The sequence below is a fragment of the Phaseolus vulgaris genome, chromosome 1 (assembly GCF_000499845.2).
Source record: "Phaseolus vulgaris cultivar G19833 chromosome 1, P. vulgaris v2.0, whole genome shotgun sequence".
In the NCBI taxonomy this organism is placed as follows: Eukaryota; Viridiplantae; Streptophyta; class Magnoliopsida; order Fabales; family Fabaceae; genus Phaseolus; species Phaseolus vulgaris.
The window spans coordinates 41,703,605-41,724,363 of record NC_023759.2 but is presented as its reverse complement, the minus strand read 5'-3'; the positions used below and the strand labels follow the sequence as shown (position 1 = coordinate 41,724,363).

Sequence of the window (20,759 nt, the reverse complement as noted above, 5' to 3'; positions counted from 1 at the left end):
CTTTTAAATATAGATGTGGGAATATTAAGATATTCTTTTTTTATTTAAAAATTAAGTGATATTAAAAACAAATACGGAATATGAATAAACTAATTTTAAATTATAAAAAAAGTTATATTTTAAAACATAGTTTTATTTTTAAAAGTTTTAAAAAATAAAGTTTTAAAACACAATGACATTCTTGAGGTCTGATTTTGAAATGCACCCTCCAGTTATTGTTTTTAGTTAAAATCCTATTTTTAAATAAGACTCCATTTCTTTTAAAGAAAAAGAGAAACATAATTTCTATTATTTAAAAAGAAAATCATATTTTAAGCCACATTTTATTTTATTGAAATTTTTATTTTAAGATATAATTTTTACATTTAAAGTCATGTTTTAAAACACATATTACCTATTTATGTAGTTTTCTTAAAATCTAACCATTTTTATAAATAAATAAAAAACTGTATCAGTAAATTTGTCCAATACACATAAAAACAAATTAAAAAGAACAAGTACAAGAAAAATTGTACTTTCACAACAATACATGAAAAATATTCGTTTATAATTGTAATTTAATTAATATAAAATTAAAATTATTTTATTATAATAAGAAAAATTCTCTTATAATCTAATAGAAATTGTCAATATATCAACATTTAACATATCAATCTCACACAGATAATCAAATAAAATGATTATTAACTAGAGAGAAAGGTTTGAAGAATGAAGTACCTTCCCATCATCAGAAGAAAAATCAATTGCAGGAGGAGAAGCAAGTTGTCTTTTGTAAAATCCATTCATTTTTCTGGATGTAATTGGGAGAGTGAGAAACTAAGAAGGTTACCGTGAAAAAGAAGAGAGAAAAAAAAATATAATAGTTGTTATTTATGATTAGAATCACTAATATAATCTTACTATTTTTTTTAAGCAAATTTGTTTGCATAATTTTGTTCAGACTTAAATTATATATGATCATGACCATTAATTCTAATTAGAGAATGTGATAAAAAAAAACAAATCAAATTGTTTCTAACTACATAAAATATGAGAATACAGAGAGTTGATACACTAAAATAATAAGTGTTATTATTACTAATGGTGATTGCATTTAAATCACAAAAGAGGATTTGAGTATCGAGTCAATTCCCTAATTTTATATAGTTATGTCTATATTTTAACTTTTATAGTTTTAAAAAAATGAAATTTTATTGTTTTAATGACTCAATCCAAAAATTAATAACTTAGTTATCAATTTAAAAATAAAAATAAGAATCAAAACAAAATCTGATATATATAAAGTAATATATACTTATCGTGTATTTTTAGTATTATATTATCATCTTTATTTATATTACGGAAATTTTGTGTTTTTGTGAATCTGTATTTTTTATTTTTATTATTAATGTGTATCAGTATTTTTTTTATTTTGTTATTAATGTATATCTTTATTTATTATTATTATTAATTCATATTTTTTTATTTTTGTCATTGTTATGTATCTATATTTTTTATTTGTATCATTATTATATTATATATATATATATTTATTAAAATGAATTATAAATTCATAAAAAAAATTATTATTTTTTAATTTTTTAAATATCAAGCTGTATATTTGTATTTTTTAGTTTTATTATTATCAATGTGTATTTATATTTATTAAAATAAACTATAAATTCAATATTTTAATTTATTATAAATTTATGTGTATTTGTATTTTTTAAATATTAACATGTGTATTCGAATTTTGTATATCCATATTTTTTATTTGTATCACGTGTGTATTTTTGTTTATTAAAAATAACTATAATACATAATACAAAATTTATTTTTATTATGTTTTTAATGATATTTTTGATTTTTTTTTGTTTTAAATGTAGTTTTTTAATGAAATGAATGATAACTTTAAAAAAAATTGAGTGCATATCATAGGTTCTAGATGTAGGAATTTATCTAATAATATAAGAAGAATGAATGCAATGAGTAGTTTATTTTAGTTAATTAATAGTAGTTATATTTGGTTTTTAGATAATATAATTAAAAATAATAATAAAAAGTCCAAGATAATAATAAAATAACAAAATAATTAAAATAAATTAATAAAATAAAATATTAATAAAGATAAAATAAGAAAATTTTGTGTATATAAAAAATTGTTATAATGAAAATCTCGTTTATGTATGTACTGATATCCTCATAGCATGGAGCTGCCCGCCCTTATGTTCTCTGATTTGTGGAACATTAACTAATAGGAAACATGAAACTTTCCAAGTTTGATTATTGATTTCTTATCACCTATTATGCTCATTAGTCTCTATAAAAGAGATTTGGTACAATGATTTGGTGCATATTTTTAGTTCTACATGATACAAAATATGCACCAAATCATTGACTTTATTCTCATGAAGATTGGAACAGGTCACTTTTCTCCTCTCGATCCCTCTTAAAATTCTCTGGGAAGATATGAATTATGTCGACGAGGCTACTATACGAACCAGAGGGTAAGCTTTCTTTTATAAATATTGTTACATTTTATAAATAAATTTAAACTAACATATAATATAATTTTTCTAAAATATTATTAAAAAATATTTTTTGAATAAAAAAAAATAAAATTGGTTTTTATTATTTAGAATTATTATTCCACTAAAAAAAATAATAAACAGAGATTGATTTAGAAAAAAATTATTATATTTATTAAAAATTAATGTTATTAGAAGTACGTACATTTTACTAAAGTTTACCCTGTTCCGGTCGTCTGCCGATATCCTTCAGTATAACACCACCACGTCACCTCCTAAAATAATTTTCAAATTCAATTTCATAGTTGGCAAATACATAGAATATACAAATTAACAATATAGTATAAAATCAATAGATAGTAGAATGACATTAATAACCACAAAGAAATGTTTGAAGCATGCAACTTTGCCATCTTCGGGAGTAAAATCAACTCCAGGAGGTGAAGGAAGTGGTTATTTGTAAAATCCACTCATTTTGTTTGGTGTGATAACCCTTATCCAATAAAGAAGATACCCAAAACATCACATTAACTCCAAAATCCTCACTTTCAACCAGAAAACCCCTGTATTATTCCTTCCTCTGCATATTTCCTTCTTAAACCCCCAATTCCATAATAAGTCCCTTGTACCTATTTTCTCACTTACAAAACATGATAAGAAATACCTTTCCCAACTTTCATACATATATGAATTTCATATACAATTAATACCTTCCCGAATCAACACGGGAAACATTAACTCAGCATAATATCTTAAAACTAGCAGAAAAAAAATAAAACAAGTTATTCAAAAGATTTTAAACATAAAATTGGAAACAAAGATCAATAAGAGAATGAGAAAGATAAAGTTATTACTTTGTGTTTTAATCACAATCAAGATTTGAGTTGTGCCATCTTCAAGATTACCTCAACATTAATAACCCTTTGTTTGAACATAACACAATTTCTGTCCCATATATGTCATACTATTACAAATCACATTACCTCCAACACTGATTCTCTGCTTTTTATTCAACATGGAGAGAAAATTGCTCAAAATGCTTGAAAAAATTATGTTGGACTCTCCGAAGAGCTACCCACCTAAGGCAAGAAATCCAAACTTCCTAAGCAATATCACACCCCAAAAATAAATGACCCGCAAATTCTTCTACTTGTGAGCAACGGAAACATGATACTTGTTATATTGATCCCTTTATAGATACTTGTTATATTGATCCCTTTATAAATAAGTGTATTCCTTGTAGTAACTTTGTCTAATATTACCCACATGCTAGAGTCAAAGCATTAGGAGTTGCTTTCACAAACCAAAAGTACTAAGAAATTATGGTTTCCACCAATGGTTGTTTTCCTTAAACGTATGTAGGATGAACTCATTATGTGCCTTCAAAATGACCTCTTTTAAATTAAAGTTGTTAGGACATACGATTTCTAAATGTTTTGTGACACATGACTTTGTCACTAAAACCATAATTATTATTGACAAATACGAATTGAGTTGAATGACAAATTTGAAGCCAAAATCGTTTTTATGAGACACAATTTTTTTACAACAAAATCATTTCATTTAAACACGATTTATCCATAAAGTTTTCTTTTATTAATAAAAAATAAATTAAAATAAAATAAACATTTAAGAGGTGATCAACCTCTTATACAAAAGATAATCTCAATAAAAATCCATGATTTATTCTTTTAGGTATTAACTCACATCAAGGAAAGCAAACCCTTACATCAGATAATAAAACATGTTCTTCCAATTTAAATGTGAAAGAGCTACATTACTCCTAACTTCCCTCATTTCTCTGCAGAATGGTTACCACCACTTACCCATGAACTTACTATTTTAAAAATCTGACATTTTGATCCTATCAACGAAAAATGCACTAATTTAGTAAATTTTCCTATAATATTGATTCTTATATTGAGGCAAATCTTAAAACTTATTCTGATCAGAACGGTTATATAATATCATAAAACATGGAAACTAAGATGACACAGATTTCTCAATTACAGTGGGTGTTAGTGATTTTTTATTATAAAAATCTCGTTTATTAATTAGTGAAACAAAGTAAAGTTTTATATGCATAAATAAATTAAGGAGCATGTTTCTAGTTAACGTTTCTAACTAACTTAATGAGAGGTATTAAGATCTGGATAGCATGATAAAAAATAAGTATGATTAATAAAAAAATTAATATATTTCTAGGTATAACATTGATAATTTTTATTATTATTTAATATTTATATTTATATTTTATTTTAATGTTGGTCATGTTGTTCTCTTTATTTTAATTTTGTTCTATTTATTAATTAAACCATGAGTCACTTATTATCAATTTATCCTCACAATACTTATTTTTCATATAAAAATTATTTAGTTTTTGTCATTTTAATTCTCATACAATAACTTAATAATAATTTTAAGTAATGATGTTCTTGGTTTAAATCAACTTAAAAAAAATTTATAGTATATTAATATAGTTAAAAACATGCCACTCAAATTGAAACTATGATATAAAAAGTAAATAATAAATTGAAAATAACAAATAAATCATTTCATAATTATATTTTCCTTTCAAATATTCTCATTCACGCCTGAAATTTCGATAAGCTTCTGATTTTGATTAAAGGGAAAACCAACAAGTAAACTATCGCCACAGAATTAACCAAAGTAAAAATGGGTGTGCTTTTAAACAGAATCCATTTCTGCATTCATCCCTTTTCTCTTAATAGACTCTTCCAATTACACCTTTGTGGTCACAACCTGCCACAAGTTTTTGAGACAAATTTATGCAAATGACATTAAAATCCTAAACCATGCTTTCAGGTTCTGAGTATCAAGAAAAAAATGTTAAAATATAAAGCCTTATCCTCATTGATGGTTTCTGTATGAACATTTATTAAAATCAGGCTTTTCAGGGAGAACTTTACTACATGAGATGTGGATAACCCTCATCACTGAAATCCCTTTTAAAAGTCATATTTGTGGTATAAATTCAACATTTTGAATTATTTATCTTCCAGGTTTTTGTGAAGTCTAAGTAAAGCTGAATTCATATTACTTGTTTGAAGAAAATTGAAGGCATAAGATTTGTTCAACATGTCCAACAACAACAACAAGGTGAAGGGTCTCCTAAAAGGCCTAAGATTCATTTCTCAGATATTCGGTACGTGCATGCATGGCATTGCTCTTTCTTTCCCTCATTGTAATTAATTTCTAATTGTACTTTTAACATGTTAATTATTTTATCCATTAACATTCTCAAATATATATAAAAGTTGAAGAAAGATGATGATGATGATGATGATTAATTAAAGGAATAATACTCTTATATATGTGCTCTTTGCAGATAATGACAAAGATTCAGACATTGAGATTGGTCAGCCCACAGATGTAAAGCATGTAGCACATATTGGATGGAATGGTCATGATCCCTCTGAAAACAATCCCTCCTGGGTAATTCTTTATTTTTCCCAAAAAAGTTAACTGTTAATTAATGAACATTAATACATTCAATTAACTACTCAATTACTCTTTGTACGAACGCAATATTGTAAAACTGGTTTTGTTAACCTTGTTTTGAGAGAGAGAAATATTAATTAATAATGTATGTAATTTTGCATCATTTTAAGAAGCCATTGGAGCATGACTTCACTTGTTTCAGATGAACGAGTTTAAATCTGTCCCAGGGAATGCATCTGCATCTCCAAATCATAAAGAAGACATTCATAGCAATGAATCCAATAGTTCATTGCAAAGGAACTCTGCAGGTACATAATATAATATTGGGTTTCCAATGTTTTGGGCTAAGAGGTGTGTCTTGTTTCATTTAGATGAAATGAGTGAATGACATACATATATATACACTAACTATTTACCAATCCAACTTGTTTGTGTGACCTTTTCATAACAGAACATGGATGGTGATTCATAAAATGCTTGTTTTGTCGTTTGCATATGTGTAGATATCATACGTAAAAATAGAAAAAGTTGATCCAGATTTCTACAAGATAGTAATATAAATATTGAAATGTAGTTGTTATAAATGTTGCTAAGCAGATTTAATGGAAAGAAGTTCAAGATCTGTGAAAAGTCAAGGGTGTGATGATGCGAGGCACTCAATCGACTTGGCTAAATCTAAACGACAATCACATTCAATGGGGACTGTGAGAGAGTCTCAGACGAAGGAAAGATCAGACAGACCAAGACGTACAAAAAGGTCAGCAAAATATTCACAACCAAATGATTCATGTAATGCATCCAAAGACACCGACCAAGACATGCACACGGGTGATTCCCTCCAACAAGACAGTGATTTGGCGCCTAAAAAAACACGTCCCAAGATGTTAAAAGATGGTTCCAATGTTGGTGGTGGCTCAGCCAGAACAAGATCAAAAGCAAAGTCTAAGGATTCCCAACACGAAGGCCATGGTAGACGTAGTTGCTCCAAATTAACTCACAAGCAGGAGTCTATTGAAGAAGATGGACATTTTGAGAGAGAGTCTAGAGAAAGTACACTAAATAGTAACCTAAATTAGAGGAGTTTTGTTTATATACCAGGTTGCTTATTGAGTAGTTAAGGATTGAATTTAGAACCCTCACCAAATTCTAATGTATCTTTTTAGAATACTGGTGGTGATGTGTTTACTCAGTTATCGATGATTTTTTATGTACAGATATTTTTACAAGCTATTTATGCAATTAATGTACTTAGTTATTACTGTCTTGAGAATCAACAAAGTAATTCAATGTTTTCTTTTGCAAGCATTTTTATACTACTTGGTAACTTCTTCTTTTTTGTTACTTTAAAAACATTAGTTGATGTAAACCTCAATCCTTTGTAGTTGGGGAATTGTGTAACTTGAAGAGTTAAAGACACAAAATAAGTGGGTTTCATTATTAATGAGTGTTGGAGGATGCTTGGAATATGGCTAAAAAAACACCTTACACTTGTCTTATAGGAAGAAGTAATGGATAAAATTAAAAAATAGAAATACATAAACTAAATGAGAAATATAATAAATTTTAAGAATGTTTGACAATGAAAGAGATATTATTGAAAGACGATGGAATATAATTTTTTTAAATCAATTATTATTTTCCTTATGTGTTTTGACATTATATATAGACATATCTTCATTCTCCATTCCATGTCAATTCAAAAAATTATTTTAATTACAGTTAGGTTCTGGAGAAACGAGAAATGAAAAAAAAAATCGTTTAAAGTTAATGCCCATGACACAATTTCTTTCTTGTTTAACCTACACTTTTTTTTATCTCTCTTCCCTTTGATATCGATAATTTGTTATTTTCTCCTTTATTTTCTCTAACCACTTCTTTATTTTTATTTCATTTTATTAATAAGAATTGAATATATATGTGAAAAAGTTTATAATAATTTACTCTATTCAACCAAACTGAATCTTTAACGTCAAACTAAAAGGTGGTGATATGGTAGAAATGTTTTCCATGGAACAAACAAATAATTGGTGAATTAATCACTTTCGCCCGGAGTGAACCCTAAACTAATTTTTTACAAAATTAAATGTCAAATTTATTTTGGAGAGGGAAATAAATATTATCATTTGTTTAATAAAAATAATGGTTAAAATGGTGGACCAAACCAACGCGGTTTCTAATAACTAAAATCTTAAAAAAATAAAAAGTGAAAGAGGAAAATAAATAAATATATATATTAAAAAACATGAAAATTAGATTAACAAATTACGAGGATCTTTCATCGTTGTGTTGTGCGTGTCTCTTCCTAATTCCATTCCACGGTGACCGATCGCCATGAACATCTTCTCCAAGAAACCCACTGCCAAAGGTTCTTCTTCTTGTTGTTGTTCTGCCAAATTATCGCTTTCTCTCTCAGCTAATCAGAGTTAGATTAGCGTCATGTTTGGGATGCTTGCGTTTCCGATTAGTTTTCACGTTTTGGTTTGGTTAAAAGCCCTTGTTTCTATTTCCTGCAGAGGCCCTTCGTGAGAGTAAACGAGAAATGGCGAACGCCACTAGAGGTGATGTGATGTTTCAGTCAACTTCATATCATAAACCCTTTCATCAATCAATTTACCTTGGTTATGATCATTTTTTGTCAGAATAAGTTCGAGGTGTGAGATTTCTACTTATGTGATAATAAAATGTTTCCTTATTTCAGGTGTGGAGAAGGAAATTGGAGCACTACAATTGGAAGTATGTCATATTCGTAGTTACTTAACGAGTGAATGTGATTATCCTTTTTTTCGAATCTCAACTTGTGTGTTATATTTATATAATATGAATCATGTGTTTGTGGTATCAGGAAAAGAAGCTTCTTGCTGAGATAAAGAGAACTGCTAAGACAGGCAATGAGGTATCATCTGCATTTCATGCTCACAGTTGGGGGGTTTTTTGCGTTTGTCTGCAGACATTGATCACTTGGTCAGAGTTTAAAATTGAATGTTTTGTTTTCAGGCAGCTACTAAAATTCTAGCACGCCAGTTGGTCAGGCTTAGGCAACAAATTGCGAATCTTCAAGGTAGTAGAGCTCAGATGAGAGGCATAGCAACTCACACGCAGGTACGTGTCGATGGAGCCTTTGTTTATTGTAATGTGTTTATTTGTCTTCTTTTGCTACTTGTGTTTGAGTAGGTGCATGATTTATTTGCCCTGTATTGGCTGTGCTTGTAATTTGATGCAGGCGATGCATGCCCATTCTTCTGTTGCTGTTGGCATGAAAGGCGCTACAAAGGCAATGGCAGCTATCAATAAGGTAGCACATTCAATCTTATACTTTAAATATGTATATTGTCCTTACATAGTATATTTGTCCTTACATTTGATTAGGTTTCTCTATGATCCATATATATGATGTGTATTGAATACTATTGCATCCAATATAGTGATATAATACAACTACTTCTAAAGTTTATAGGATATGCTACATGCAGGTTATGTACAAAAAAATCATGGAACTAAATATACAGTTGCTATTTTGCAAATCCACATTAATGGCATACTTCTTCAATATTATTAAATAAAAGTGGTTACATTGACTTCATGAATCTTTTGCCTTATTGCCTTCAAACAGTACTTCTATGACTTAGTTTGGCTGAATTAAATTTTTTGAAGGCTTATATACTTCAAAAATACATATCGGTGAAGTATCTAAAAGTAATGGTATAATATATATGTCCAATACAGATATGTGAACGCAAATGCATTTTGATGTTTATTCATAGATCCATCTGCAAGTTTGTAAAAGGTTGAGGGTTTGGTGCATAAAGTTTATTCATATTTAGGGTTTACTGAGGGGTTTGTTAGATTTTATTACACAGAATAGTCAAGGACATGGCATTGTTCTTTTGCTAAATTTTATAAAAGATATTACTGCCCTCCTCCCCTCCTATCACTGCACACATGAGGGAAGGAAATGAGAATTAGAAGAAGATAAAATTGGATGGCATGGATATATCCCACATTGAGGAGAAACTCAAAGGAAAAATACTGTATCTGGAAACAGCAATGATAACAGCACTTTTTCTAACTTCCTCTGAAAAAAATAAAACATTGAAATCGAAGTCTTTAAACTCTGCTTCCATTTTTATTCTTTTTCCCCTGTGCTAAATTAGAAGATTCATTGCAGCAAATGGAACCAGCTAAGCAGGCTAAAATTATACAGGACTTCCAGAAACAATCAGCACAGATGGATATGACTGTAAGATGATGTTTTGCTTTACTAATTTTTGAAGTTAGAAAAAACAGGAATCATTGTGTTGTTTCAATCAACAACTTCTGGACTTTAATGCTATATAATTTATGAGCAGACTGAAATGATGTCGGATGCCATAGATGATGCCTTGGATAATGATGAAGCTGAAGAGGAAACCGATGAACTGACAAATCAGGTAATCTCTATTATCTTCTATTGCAACTTCAAAAAATAATATGTATGCTGTAATGTTTGCAGGGTTTTTACTAATTTTTTCAAATAATTAAAGAGTGATATTGGACATTATTTCACATAAAGTTGTTTACTAGGAAGAATAACAAATGTATCTTGTTACAATTCTTGAGGATTAGTCAGGTGTGCTAGAATCATTGGTCCAAATTTAGGTCCTAACCACACCAACAACACTCTGGGCAATCAAGAATCAATAAGAAAAAACACCCAGCCTTATTTATCCCTGGGTGAAGTGAACTAGGTTGGTCAATTGAGGCCATTAGGCTAGTCCTTCCATAATCTTGTTGAGATAGGTCTTATTGTTTGGGTATCATCACATCTCTTTTTCAAATTACAAAACAAAATTGGTGACAATTTCACTTGAATTCTTTTTTCAGGTGCTGGATGAAATTGGTGTGGATGTTGCCTCACAGGTAGGAATATGCTGTTCTTAATCTTTGCACTCCTTTCATGTCATAATGTTTTTGCTTGACTTAATGTGATTCATATTTGAACTCTGGCAGTTATCAGCCGCTCCCAAAGGGAGAGTTACAACAAAGAATACGGAAGATGTTAGCAGGTATCTTCTGTCTAACTCTGTTCATTTTTTTTAAAGAATTTAACTTGGACCATGTGTCTATTTTGCATGAATAAATAAAAATTTAGTCATTTTATTTTTTTATTAAAGTTTATTTGACCTTGTAAATTTGATGCAGCTCGGGCATTGACGAACTTGAGAAGCGTTTGGCAGCTCTTAGAAACCCATAACTTTTTGCCTGGGATTGTGATAGTTTGAAACAAAAATTCATGTTTTATTGGGATTTCACAAGTTGAGTGTGTACATACATCCTTGACATAATCATGTATGAATGATGATATATCAAAATTGCTGAGATGGCAATTTACTTGTAGAGGTTGTGGTTGGGGGCATGAAGAATAATATATTGTCTTTAGTTTGATGCTATTTTTATGTAAATTGCCACGTTAATTAATGTTCTGGCTGGCAGAAAAAGCTTTCAGATTATGGGTCCTGGTGCTTGTTTGGAATGAAAGCAAGGGAAAATGATAATATAGCTTGAACATTTGTAGATTCATTGATTCTATGTAGGCCTTGCATTATCAAGAGTTGATTCCCAAAGCTTTAACAAAAATTTGAAATATCCATTTGTGACAAAATGCAAGCATTCTCTGGTGTCTTACTTACTGTCATAGACAATGCTTTTTAGTTTAAGAAATAACTAGGGGTTAATTAACTTGAAAAGTGTTATTGGGTTAAACAAAAACTAAAAGTTAAAATTGAATTATCGCTACTTCTTTTATTCGTAATAGGAGATTGTAGTAAGTGACTCGCATCACTTACAGTGATTGAAGTTTGATTTCTGACATTTGGGAATATATAAAATTTAAGTTGTTTGGTGTGTATCAAACTTTCAAAGTAGAATAGTCCATGTGGTTGACTATTTGAATTAAAACAATGCTTTAAAAGGGAATAAAAAAAAACTGAATTGTTTTGTTTTAATGGTTTAGTTCTTAAAAATTGAATTACTTGTATATAATTTTTTAAATGGAATTGAATTATAACTTGAATTATAAGATCTTAATTGGTAATAATTTAAATAATTCAAAGACGTCCATTTATTTTTAAATCACTATACATAATCAGACTATTTACAAGAATTCACTTTTTAACACAAGAATATACATATATAGGAGAGAGAGAGAGAGAGAAACTAAAAATAAATAACCATTAATGAAATACTGTATCTGTTCATATTTGTCCTCAAATACTCTATATTTATCCTTGGAGAATATCATGTTTGTCCTTAAAATAATCTGTTAGAACAATTGTATTAGGTAATTATTGTTGCATGAATATAATGTTATGTTACCTTGAAAAAGAAAATTAATGAAATACCATAAAACATAATTAGTGAATAATGGAAACCATACAACACACCTTTATCCAACGAGACACTTTTTTATAGAAAAACAAGTATAAATTTAACTCGTACAATTATACTTTGATAATCAAAACTACAAGTAAAATAAATGCTCATCATGCAACATAATGACTTGTATATTCAAATCTTAACCATCCATGATAACATTTAAGAACCATTCTTTTTTCTTGCTCTCACATAAAATAATCTCGTTAGATATATCTACTAAAACAAATTTATTTTGAGGAAATCATACCAACTAACCAAACACCAGAAATGTTAAAACTAACACCACCACATAAAGCTACAGGAGAAATGAAGATTGAAATATCTCAAACAGCTCTAACTGGTTGAGACCATTTTCTAACATCATTAATTCCACTCTCATAGCAAGGGAAACATAGAGGCAGTGTTGAGTCTGAATGCAGAAGAGACAATAACAAATGTATCATAAACTACAACACTACTTTCATCTATTTTGTTTTATAGAAAAAAGAAAACAAGTTTTTGTAGTAAACAAGAGAGGACCCTGGTTGAGTTCTCAGGAGCATGTTTTAGGAACATGATACAACACCGAGAAATCTTCTTCAGAAGGCTCTATCTAGGAGGGGGCAGAAAATAGTCCACCTTGGTCCACAGAATGGTAACAGCAAATGAAGTTGCTTATAACCTCATGGCTCATGGCAATTCAATAATATACGTGAACATGATTCCAAAAAGCTTGAGATCAATAGTTCTGGGATAAACAGGTGCATTAGAATTTTGAAAATGTCTCTGCAACAAATGAAACTAAATATACTTGTTACTTCCTGATAGAGAGGAGCTCAAAACTCCGGAGGGGATCATCGCGGTTGCCTCTGGTAGATCCAGACCGCGTGTATGTCGGTTGAGCGTTTCTAGTAGATGGACGGCTCACACTTGAGGTGAGCCGGCCAGTACGACTGTCAGTATGATCCCCGGAGGAACTTGGCCTGGTTGATGATGAGATTATGGCTCTTCTTGAACTGCTGCCATATCGAGATGAATTCCGTCCCTTCTCTTCATGATACTTCAAAGACAAGGTTAACATGTCAATAGAAATATAAACAAATATATATATATAGGCGTTAGGCATAATTAAAATGGCAAAAGCAAAAGACGAACAAAGGATCTTTGCTTAGATGATGATGATGGACAAATTAAAGGTCTGAAGATAAACAAACTAACTCATTATTTAACTGACAACTTTCACCATTATTTCCGTGATGGGAATACTCCACAACTAAAAAATCAAATATAAAAATTGATAACAAATGATTGCATGCAACATATTTACAAAACTCTCATGTTTTGAAAACAGTGGAATCTTCATGTGAGGAATAATGGAATTTAATTGTTAAAAAACAGAACTTACCACATCCTTGTGCACTGCTACTTCATCAAAACCCCTATGTTTGGAGTGATCACCACGAGGACTGGAACTTGTTGGATTCCTTCGAGAGAAAGCTTCAACAGCACCAGAGAATTTTTCACGAATCTCTTTCCCAACTGAAATGAACAAGTGACTTGAATGACCATGGGATATACAAAAATAAATTTGAGAAAGGTACAGTAGTTCAACCACAATTGACATGTACAATGAAAAGGATAGATATGGCTTAATGTTTTCAGACTATCTATTTTCTGAAATTCGGAAGATGGAAGTCATAGAATATATTAACTTCTGATCACCAGGAGTCAGAATTGTTTTGAATTAGAAGGATAACAAATTTCATCATCTTATTTGGCTGAAAGAGATTGGACCTGATATCTTTTCTGGCTTTTGTACAGATGGTCCTGCATGCATAGCTGCCTTGCCACTTTCATGCTGTTATCAAAACAATTATAGTAAGTGACCTCAAGCAGAAAGAAAAACCCAAACAAGCATGATATAAAAGTACTAACGCGCCCTCTAGAGCTGCCACCAATCTGTGGATACTTCAATATAGTCCAATCAAAAACATAGTCAAATTGATAGCCTGCAATAAGAATGTCCAGATCAATTTGCATCCATTTAACATACTAGGTTTTCATCAAAATATACAGAATGCTAATTTACAAATTAGATATCATGTGCAATACCTTCTCGAATAAATAAATCTCGAAAAAGCCTCTTTAAATATGAATAATCAGGCTTGTCCTCAAACCGCAGCGATCGGCAATAGTGAAAATATGATACAAACTCTGAGGGATGCGATTTGCAAAGCACCTATTATACAGGCACAATATTAATAATAAAACAGGACCAATAAAATTGTGAGCTATAACAGAAGAGGAAAGAAAGGTAAAATAGACAATAGGCAAGTTTTGCCAATTGTTGAATGCAAAGCATATACAACTTAAGACTTAAAATGTGAAAATTAACATGAGGATTTAGTTAATAACATCATTCAATATTTGTAGATAACTAAATATAGTTTAATGCACAGGAGAAACAAGCAGTTCATTTTGCTCATAAGTATTCACATTAGAAGTCAAACTATTATGGGAGTGGCTCTCAGGTCTAACTTATCTTCTAAACCTATACGTACATCCAGGTCCAACTGCAGATCACACCATTCAACAACATCCAACCAAAATCAAAGCATAAAACACAAGATCCAGAGGGAGTATCAAATTTATCCAAAAGCTGCACTGATCCAGTTAATTATCATTACCTCTATCGGAGTTGACATTTTCTTCTCACTGATTTTATCATATTTTTGTTTTTTGGTGCCAGCCTTCAGTCCCTGCCAAGGAAGACTGAAAAAAAATTGTACAATGGAAATATATGAGAATAACAATTTTTTATAAACTACATAAAGAAAAACACAATAAATTTCTAATGTACGGGGTAAAGAGATGTGTCTATCAATTATCTGACCTTCCTCTTAAGAAGTACATGAGCACATAACCAAGAGATTCCAGATCATCCCTTCTGCTTTGTTCTGCCAGAAAAATAAAGCAAAAGTTCTAATTATTTGTTGTCAACACACAAAAAAAGAATGAACCACCACAAATTCACAACATATTACTCACCGATTCCAAGATGGGTGTTAACACTTGCATACCGAGCTGTGCCTGTAAGGTTCTTGTTTTCCCTGAACAAGAAAGACAACAGTTAATAAGAAAAGAAATGTGAATTTTGCAAAAAAATTAAGAAATAGAACTATATTACTGAAATGAAAAATAGACTGAAAGATGAATTTTGCAATTTGCATAGTTGTGCTTGGTTGCAAGGACAACCACATCCACAATATTTGACAGTGATGCCAATTAATATTATCATTAATCATTGTAGTGAGTGAATGATACCAATACTACCTAAATTTAGGTAAAGACTATCCACTTGAAAAAGGGTACAGGACCTACAAAAGTGATGTGATAGAAATGCTTAAATCAAAGGAAGACACAAATAAATACCACAACGTTTTTTTCCCTAAAGTGCTAGTTAAAATTTTATATACTACACCTCAATATCCTGAAATAATGATGACAAAATTTACCTGTATGGTATGTGCCTATGTGTCTGAAGATCCCTATATTTCTTTGCAAGGCCATAGTCGATGATGTAAACCTGAAATGAGATATCCAGCATGACAAGAACATAGTTAAAAGAACTGGAATTTGGATGATCAAATAGAATGGTTCAATTCAGAATATATCAATCATTTATTTTAGTGGCACCAAAGAATTACACTGAAATAGAATTGAAGGCAAAAAGAAAAGAAAATAACTCATTGAAATGACTAGAAAAGAGGCAGAGGAATGTGTTGTGAGTTTCAAGGTGTGGAAGAGGCCATGACAAGCCAAAATCTGAAGCAGCATGACATGCAAGGTACTGTTTCATGGTTTTTGTAGAAAGCGACTCCTAAACCTAAACTTAATCACTCCTACACAATTAGGTACAAAACAGGACAAAATAGAATAACCACCTGACTCGCAGTTTTTCAAATGAATTGTATTTTTTAAGGTTCTTTCCCCATCCTAGCAAAGATAAACATTCTGCTCCTTTTCTTCTTCCTGAAGCAAGTTTATCAAACTTATCTTCTTGTATACTAGTAGCATCACACCATTTTATGCCTTCTCTTGAACTATAAAGAATAATTCAATTTATCAAACTTACTTTCTTAGATACTTAGTAGCATAACACCATTTTATGTCTTCTCTTACAAAGATTAATCCAATTCTGTTGTAGGTAAGTACTTCAGTAGTCTTGCACATTTGAATTCCAAAATGTGTTTTGACATCATGTCTAAGTAATACTAACATGAGTTATTTAGTTTCCATTCATATGAAAAATGATAAAATAACAACCAAAATCTTCCAAAACAAGAAGATGAAGAAAGAAGGCATTTTCAACAAAATAATATACCTGGTTTGCTTTACGTCCTAGGCCCATCAAAAAATTGTCTGGCTTAATGTCACGGTGAAGGAAGCCTCTAGAATGCATATATTCAACTCTGTTAATCTGAAAAACAGTATTAAGCAAGTCAAACATTAGTATCACGAAGTAAGGTACATTGCTTAGATAATGATGGCCACATGGACTCACCAATTGATCAGCAAGCATTAACACTGTCTTCAATGTTAACTTCCGATTGCAATAATTGAACAAATCTTCCAGACTTGGTCCAAGAAGATCGATTGCCATGGCATTGTAATCTCCCTCTACTCCAAACCACTTGAGATGGGGAATCCCCGCTTCAAGAAGGAACCAAATTGCATTACTCAAAAGAAAAAATCTTATTTGTTTTCAGAAACTTTTTCAGTCTCACGTAACTTTGAGGGAATAGTTTGAGACTAATGATTTGGGTTTCATAAATAGAAGAAGATTCAGGACATGTATTAAGCTATATCCTCTAGACTCAAAAAGACAGCAACACGCATTCACACAACAGAACGATTGAGAAATAATTTTAATGTGAAACTTTAGCATGAGGTAATGCCTAATACAACTAGTACCAAAATGGGGGGGAAAAGAAAACAAATAGAGATTTAGACTTACTTCCTCCTTGAAGAAGCAGATACAATTTTGACTCATAGTGAAGCTGGGGATGCTTGGTCTTCGCAGGTTCCTAGAAATTTTACAGAGAGGACGAGTGGGTTAAGAACAAACACAGATAAATAATGTGCAGACAAATATCATAAACTTAAAAAAAAAACTATGAAAACACAGAAGAAAGAATACGATGAACAATCTAAGATAAACTGCAGCGTAATAATGGGAACCAAGTATGCGCTACACCCATAGCAAGATAATGTAGCATTTCACATGCCACTGAAATGCATAAAGTAATCTTATTGATTTCTTGAAAACCTTAACCATTTCTCAGTAAAAATGCAGGAGAGAGATGTTATTTCCTCTGTTAGTTACTCTGACAGTAATAAACTACATCTCAAATCAATTGTCACGTATCCTTATTGGAACTCTTAACATTGATAAAAAAAAATTAGGAGAGTTCTAAAGCACTACAACTAGTGCAAGACAATTATACGGTCTAAAACCATGTTCCACGGATTAAATCAAGGAAATACTGACTAGTTCATGTATGCACATATTAGACAAATGGAATTAGAAACAGGAACACATCAATGGATCTCTACAAATTCATATAAGGGTTAACTAATTAGTCATTCTACCACATCCAGACTCAAAAGAGAGCTAAAATATTGAAGAGAAGAGAACTAACATACCAGCTTGATAGCCACCTCCTCTCCAGTTTGTATATTGACAGCTGACAAAGATGATAGGAAAAAAAATATGTTACAAACCACATAACTATCTATGGAAATGCTTTAAAAGGAATATTATAATTACTGTAATACAGAAAAAGGGAGCAAAAACATGAACATACCAATATAAAGCTCCCCAAAAGACCCACTCCCAATTTTCCTTCCCAGTTTAAATTTCCCACCAATAACATGATCCATCCTAAAAGACCTTCAATACACCCTCACCAGTAACTTCAGCGAAACTTTTCTGCTCAGATTTGTTCCAAATTCCACCACTTAATTATGTGCACAAAGGGGTCCACCAGGTCAAAAATTTCAACCTTTATTGGAGCATCCACTCAAATCCAATGAGATTTCCTAATCTAGTCGTCCGATTAGTCGTGAAAGGGGAATAAAGAACAAATCCAGGATAAGGGGCAAATAAAAAAAGATGCTAAATTTACAAAATTTGTAACATCCCCAACAATGAAGATGAAATCTTTATTATTCAGAATACACACCAGCTTTTCCAACTACATTTCTTATCCACTCATAAGCCAGAATCGATCACCCCAGACCACTGATTGAAGCCCTAATTTGCAGAGAAGATGACCGCATTGACCCAGAACACAAAATGCTAATGGGTATCAGCAACAACACACAAAACTGAATCTTTTTATTGTAAAAATACAAAAAGAGAAAGAGCAAGAGGAGGAGATTGTGGAGGCTGTGCTGAACCAGGAACAAGAGTAATTCCACAAATCAAAAAGTATGGACTTTGGAGAGAGAGAGAGCAAGAGAGGGACAGACAGAGACAGAGAGAGAATGTGAAAAAGGAAAAGCTGGCAAGATTATAGTAATCGTTGGCGTGTTTTCGTTGTATTTAAAATTAATTTTTTATTTTAATAATTCTTTACTTTTTTTTTTATCTTCGTTTTATCATTGTTTTTCACTGAAACTGTGTTCCCAAAGAAATTTGGTAGATTGTGACACGACGATGCGTTAACCGATCCCTTCTATCTCTGAACCTCTCCCATTCCTAGTCAAACTGCTTCCCTTCTTTCCATTACTAATTTATTTCCTTTTCTTTTTCATCTTAAAAAGTGTTTACAATCTCAGTTATAATATTCAAATTACATTTGGAATTTTCTTTTTTTTTCCAAAAAAATCACATTCTGTAGTCAGTTCATAACATTATTTCCAAATTGACTTCTATACAATTTGATTTTTATAGGTATGTACGGATAATGAATATTCATCCTCGTGAATTCATAATTTGGGTAATATATATATATATATATATATATATATATAAAAAAAAAAATCGATTAATAAAAATCTTATAATTCATCGTGTTTGATATTTAGAACTTGCATTTGCTTTCAAGTTTCAACTAATGAGTGAATTAAGTTAACTCATTAATATAAGGAATAATATTATACTTTTTAGCTAAACGGAACTTGGAAGTGTTTTTCGGAGTACTTTTAACGTCATTGAAATAAGTTTTTTCTTAATTGTTTTAAGAATTTACTTCTCATTACTATGCAAAATTGGGTGAACCTTTTACTGATTTTTTTATAAACCTTTTACTGTTAAACAATGGTTTATTGTTTAAATAATAACCTTCTTCAAAAAAAAAAAATTATATGAACGACAACTTCTTCTTTTTTCCTTTTTCTTAATTTCAAATTTAAACCTTTTCGCCTCACTTTTCATAGCAGCAATGATGCCGTTAAGAATAAACTACCCTTGTTTGATAAAAATCAATGGTGAAAAAGAAAAAATGTTTAGCGTAATTTATGAATGATTTGGTGTGCAAAATTGCACTCATTCTATTTATGTGTTAATTTTAATCAACGTTAGTCTTTATTAATCACTTGCAAAAGTTAATATTTTGATCATGTTTTAAATAAAGTAAAATGTTAGCATATGATGAAGGAACATAGTTTTGTATAAAGCCAACAAAACAAATAAAATATTTTATGGTTATTGTGAAAAAAAGGGTGAAGTTTCAAAGGTTTTGTACAATGAAGGTGTCACGAGTGCATAAAATCTATACCCGTGTAGATATGGGACACGTTAATTATATAAAAAACAATAATTGGAAGACGAAAAAAAAGTGACTTATAGGGAGAGAGGAACGTGGGATCCATCATAAACCCTATTATTCCACTCAACAAAAAGCTAAATAGTAATTAATGAATTGGCCAAACAAAAACATAATGATGAAGGTTGTGTACCATTATAGAGTACACGATTGCAATCAATTGAAAACAAAATTATTTGGGCCTTTTATAATAAAGAAGTGTTTTTTTGTATGTTGTACAAGTATTGTTGTTTTTTGCAATAATAAGTATTTTTAAATTTCAAGTAAAAATCTAAATGGGAAATTAGAAATAGAGAAAAATATTTAGTATGGATTTTTTCTCATGCTGATATGATCAAGTGTCCAACTCTTCTTAGGCACTTGGAATCATGTGATAGAGGCTGTGTTTTGTGTCACTCTTTTCTCCAAATTTTAGGTGTTGATGGTAGTAGAAAACAAAAAACATCCTTGTGTTGCTTACCTCACCAAGCTAAGAATGGGAAAAATGGCACTTAGCATCAAGATTAAGGAAAAAGTTTTGAAAACCTAATTCTAGAAGTGACTTATAGAATATTGAAAAGTATCAATGT

General features: G+C 30.5%; 3 protein-coding genes across 3 annotated transcripts; 2 read left to right on the top strand and 1 right to left on the bottom strand.

Moving 5' to 3' along the window:
- The first annotated feature begins 5,590 nt into the window (after window positions 1-5,590).
- Window positions 5,591-7,045, top strand: LOC137816057 (CRIB domain-containing protein RIC7-like). Its single transcript, XM_068619158.1, has 4 exons — window positions 5,591-5,673; window positions 5,857-5,963; window positions 6,172-6,277; window positions 6,567-7,045. Exons 1-4 carry the CDS (start codon window positions 5,607-5,609, stop codon window positions 7,043-7,045), a joined length of 759 nt encoding a protein of 252 aa, XP_068475259.1. The 5' UTR covers window positions 5,591-5,606.
- A 1,150-nt stretch (window positions 7,046-8,195) lies between these two features.
- On the top strand, window positions 8,196-11,455 carry LOC137814304 (vacuolar protein sorting-associated protein 2 homolog 3). The gene is made up of 11 exons (XM_068616960.1): window positions 8,196-8,334; window positions 8,483-8,527; window positions 8,668-8,702; window positions 8,812-8,862; window positions 8,964-9,068; window positions 9,190-9,261; window positions 10,135-10,206; window positions 10,316-10,396; window positions 10,830-10,865; window positions 10,956-11,011; window positions 11,148-11,455. Exons 1-11 carry the CDS (start codon window positions 8,301-8,303, stop codon window positions 11,197-11,199), a joined length of 639 nt encoding a protein of 212 aa, XP_068473061.1. The 5' UTR covers window positions 8,196-8,300; the 3' UTR covers window positions 11,200-11,455.
- A 1,232-nt stretch (window positions 11,456-12,687) lies between these two features.
- LOC137814303 (casein kinase 1-like protein 6) lies at window positions 12,688-19,032 on the bottom strand. The gene is made up of 14 exons (XM_068616959.1): window positions 18,227-19,032; window positions 18,066-18,106; window positions 17,377-17,446; window positions 16,924-17,072; window positions 16,744-16,839; window positions 15,875-15,945; window positions 15,408-15,469; window positions 15,253-15,316; window positions 15,047-15,131; window positions 14,472-14,598; window positions 14,295-14,368; window positions 14,154-14,217; window positions 13,765-13,898; window positions 12,688-13,419 (listed from the first exon to the last, which is right to left on the bottom strand). Exons 1-14 carry the CDS (start codon window positions 18,300-18,302, stop codon window positions 13,174-13,176), a joined length of 1,359 nt encoding a protein of 452 aa, XP_068473060.1. The 5' UTR covers window positions 18,303-19,032; the 3' UTR covers window positions 12,688-13,173.
- Window positions 19,033-20,759: the final 1,727 nt, after the last annotated feature.

What these genes read in the sequence shown, in the direction of transcription:
- LOC137816057 (XM_068619158.1), top strand. Translation starts at nt 5,607, where the DNA reads ATGTCCAACAACAACAACAAGGTGAAGGGTCTCCTAAAAGGCCTAAGA. An exon ending in ATTCATTTCTCAGATATTCG is followed by an intron (nt 5,674 to 5,856) that starts GTACGTGCATGC and finishes TGCTCTTTGCAG; the next exon opens with ATAATGACAAAGATTCAGAC. An exon ending in ATTGCAAAGGAACTCTGCAG is followed by an intron (nt 6,278 to 6,566) that starts GTACATAATATA and finishes GTTGCTAAGCAG; the next exon opens with ATTTAATGGAAAGAAGTTCA.
- LOC137814304 (XM_068616960.1), top strand. Translation starts at nt 8,301, where the DNA reads ATGAACATCTTCTCCAAGAAACCCACTGCCAAAG. An exon ending in CAAGAAACCCACTGCCAAAG is followed by an intron (nt 8,335 to 8,482) that starts GTTCTTCTTCTT and finishes TATTTCCTGCAG; the next exon opens with AGGCCCTTCGTGAGAGTAAA. An exon ending in CAATGGCAGCTATCAATAAG is followed by an intron (nt 9,262 to 10,134) that starts GTAGCACATTCA and finishes GATTCATTGCAG; the next exon opens with CAAATGGAACCAGCTAAGCA.
- LOC137814303 (XM_068616959.1), bottom strand. Translation starts at nt 18,302, where the DNA reads ATGGATCATGTTATTGGTGGGAAATTTAAACTGGGAAGGAAAATTGGG. An exon ending in TAATGCTTGCTGATCAATTG is followed by an intron (nt 16,840 to 16,923) that starts GTGAGTCCATGT and finishes ACTGTTTTTCAG; the next exon opens with ATTAACAGAGTTGAATATAT. An exon ending in TAGCAGTGCACAAGGATGTG is followed by an intron (nt 13,420 to 13,764) that starts GTAAGTTCTGTT and finishes TTGTCTTTGAAG; the next exon opens with TATCATGAAGAGAAGGGACG.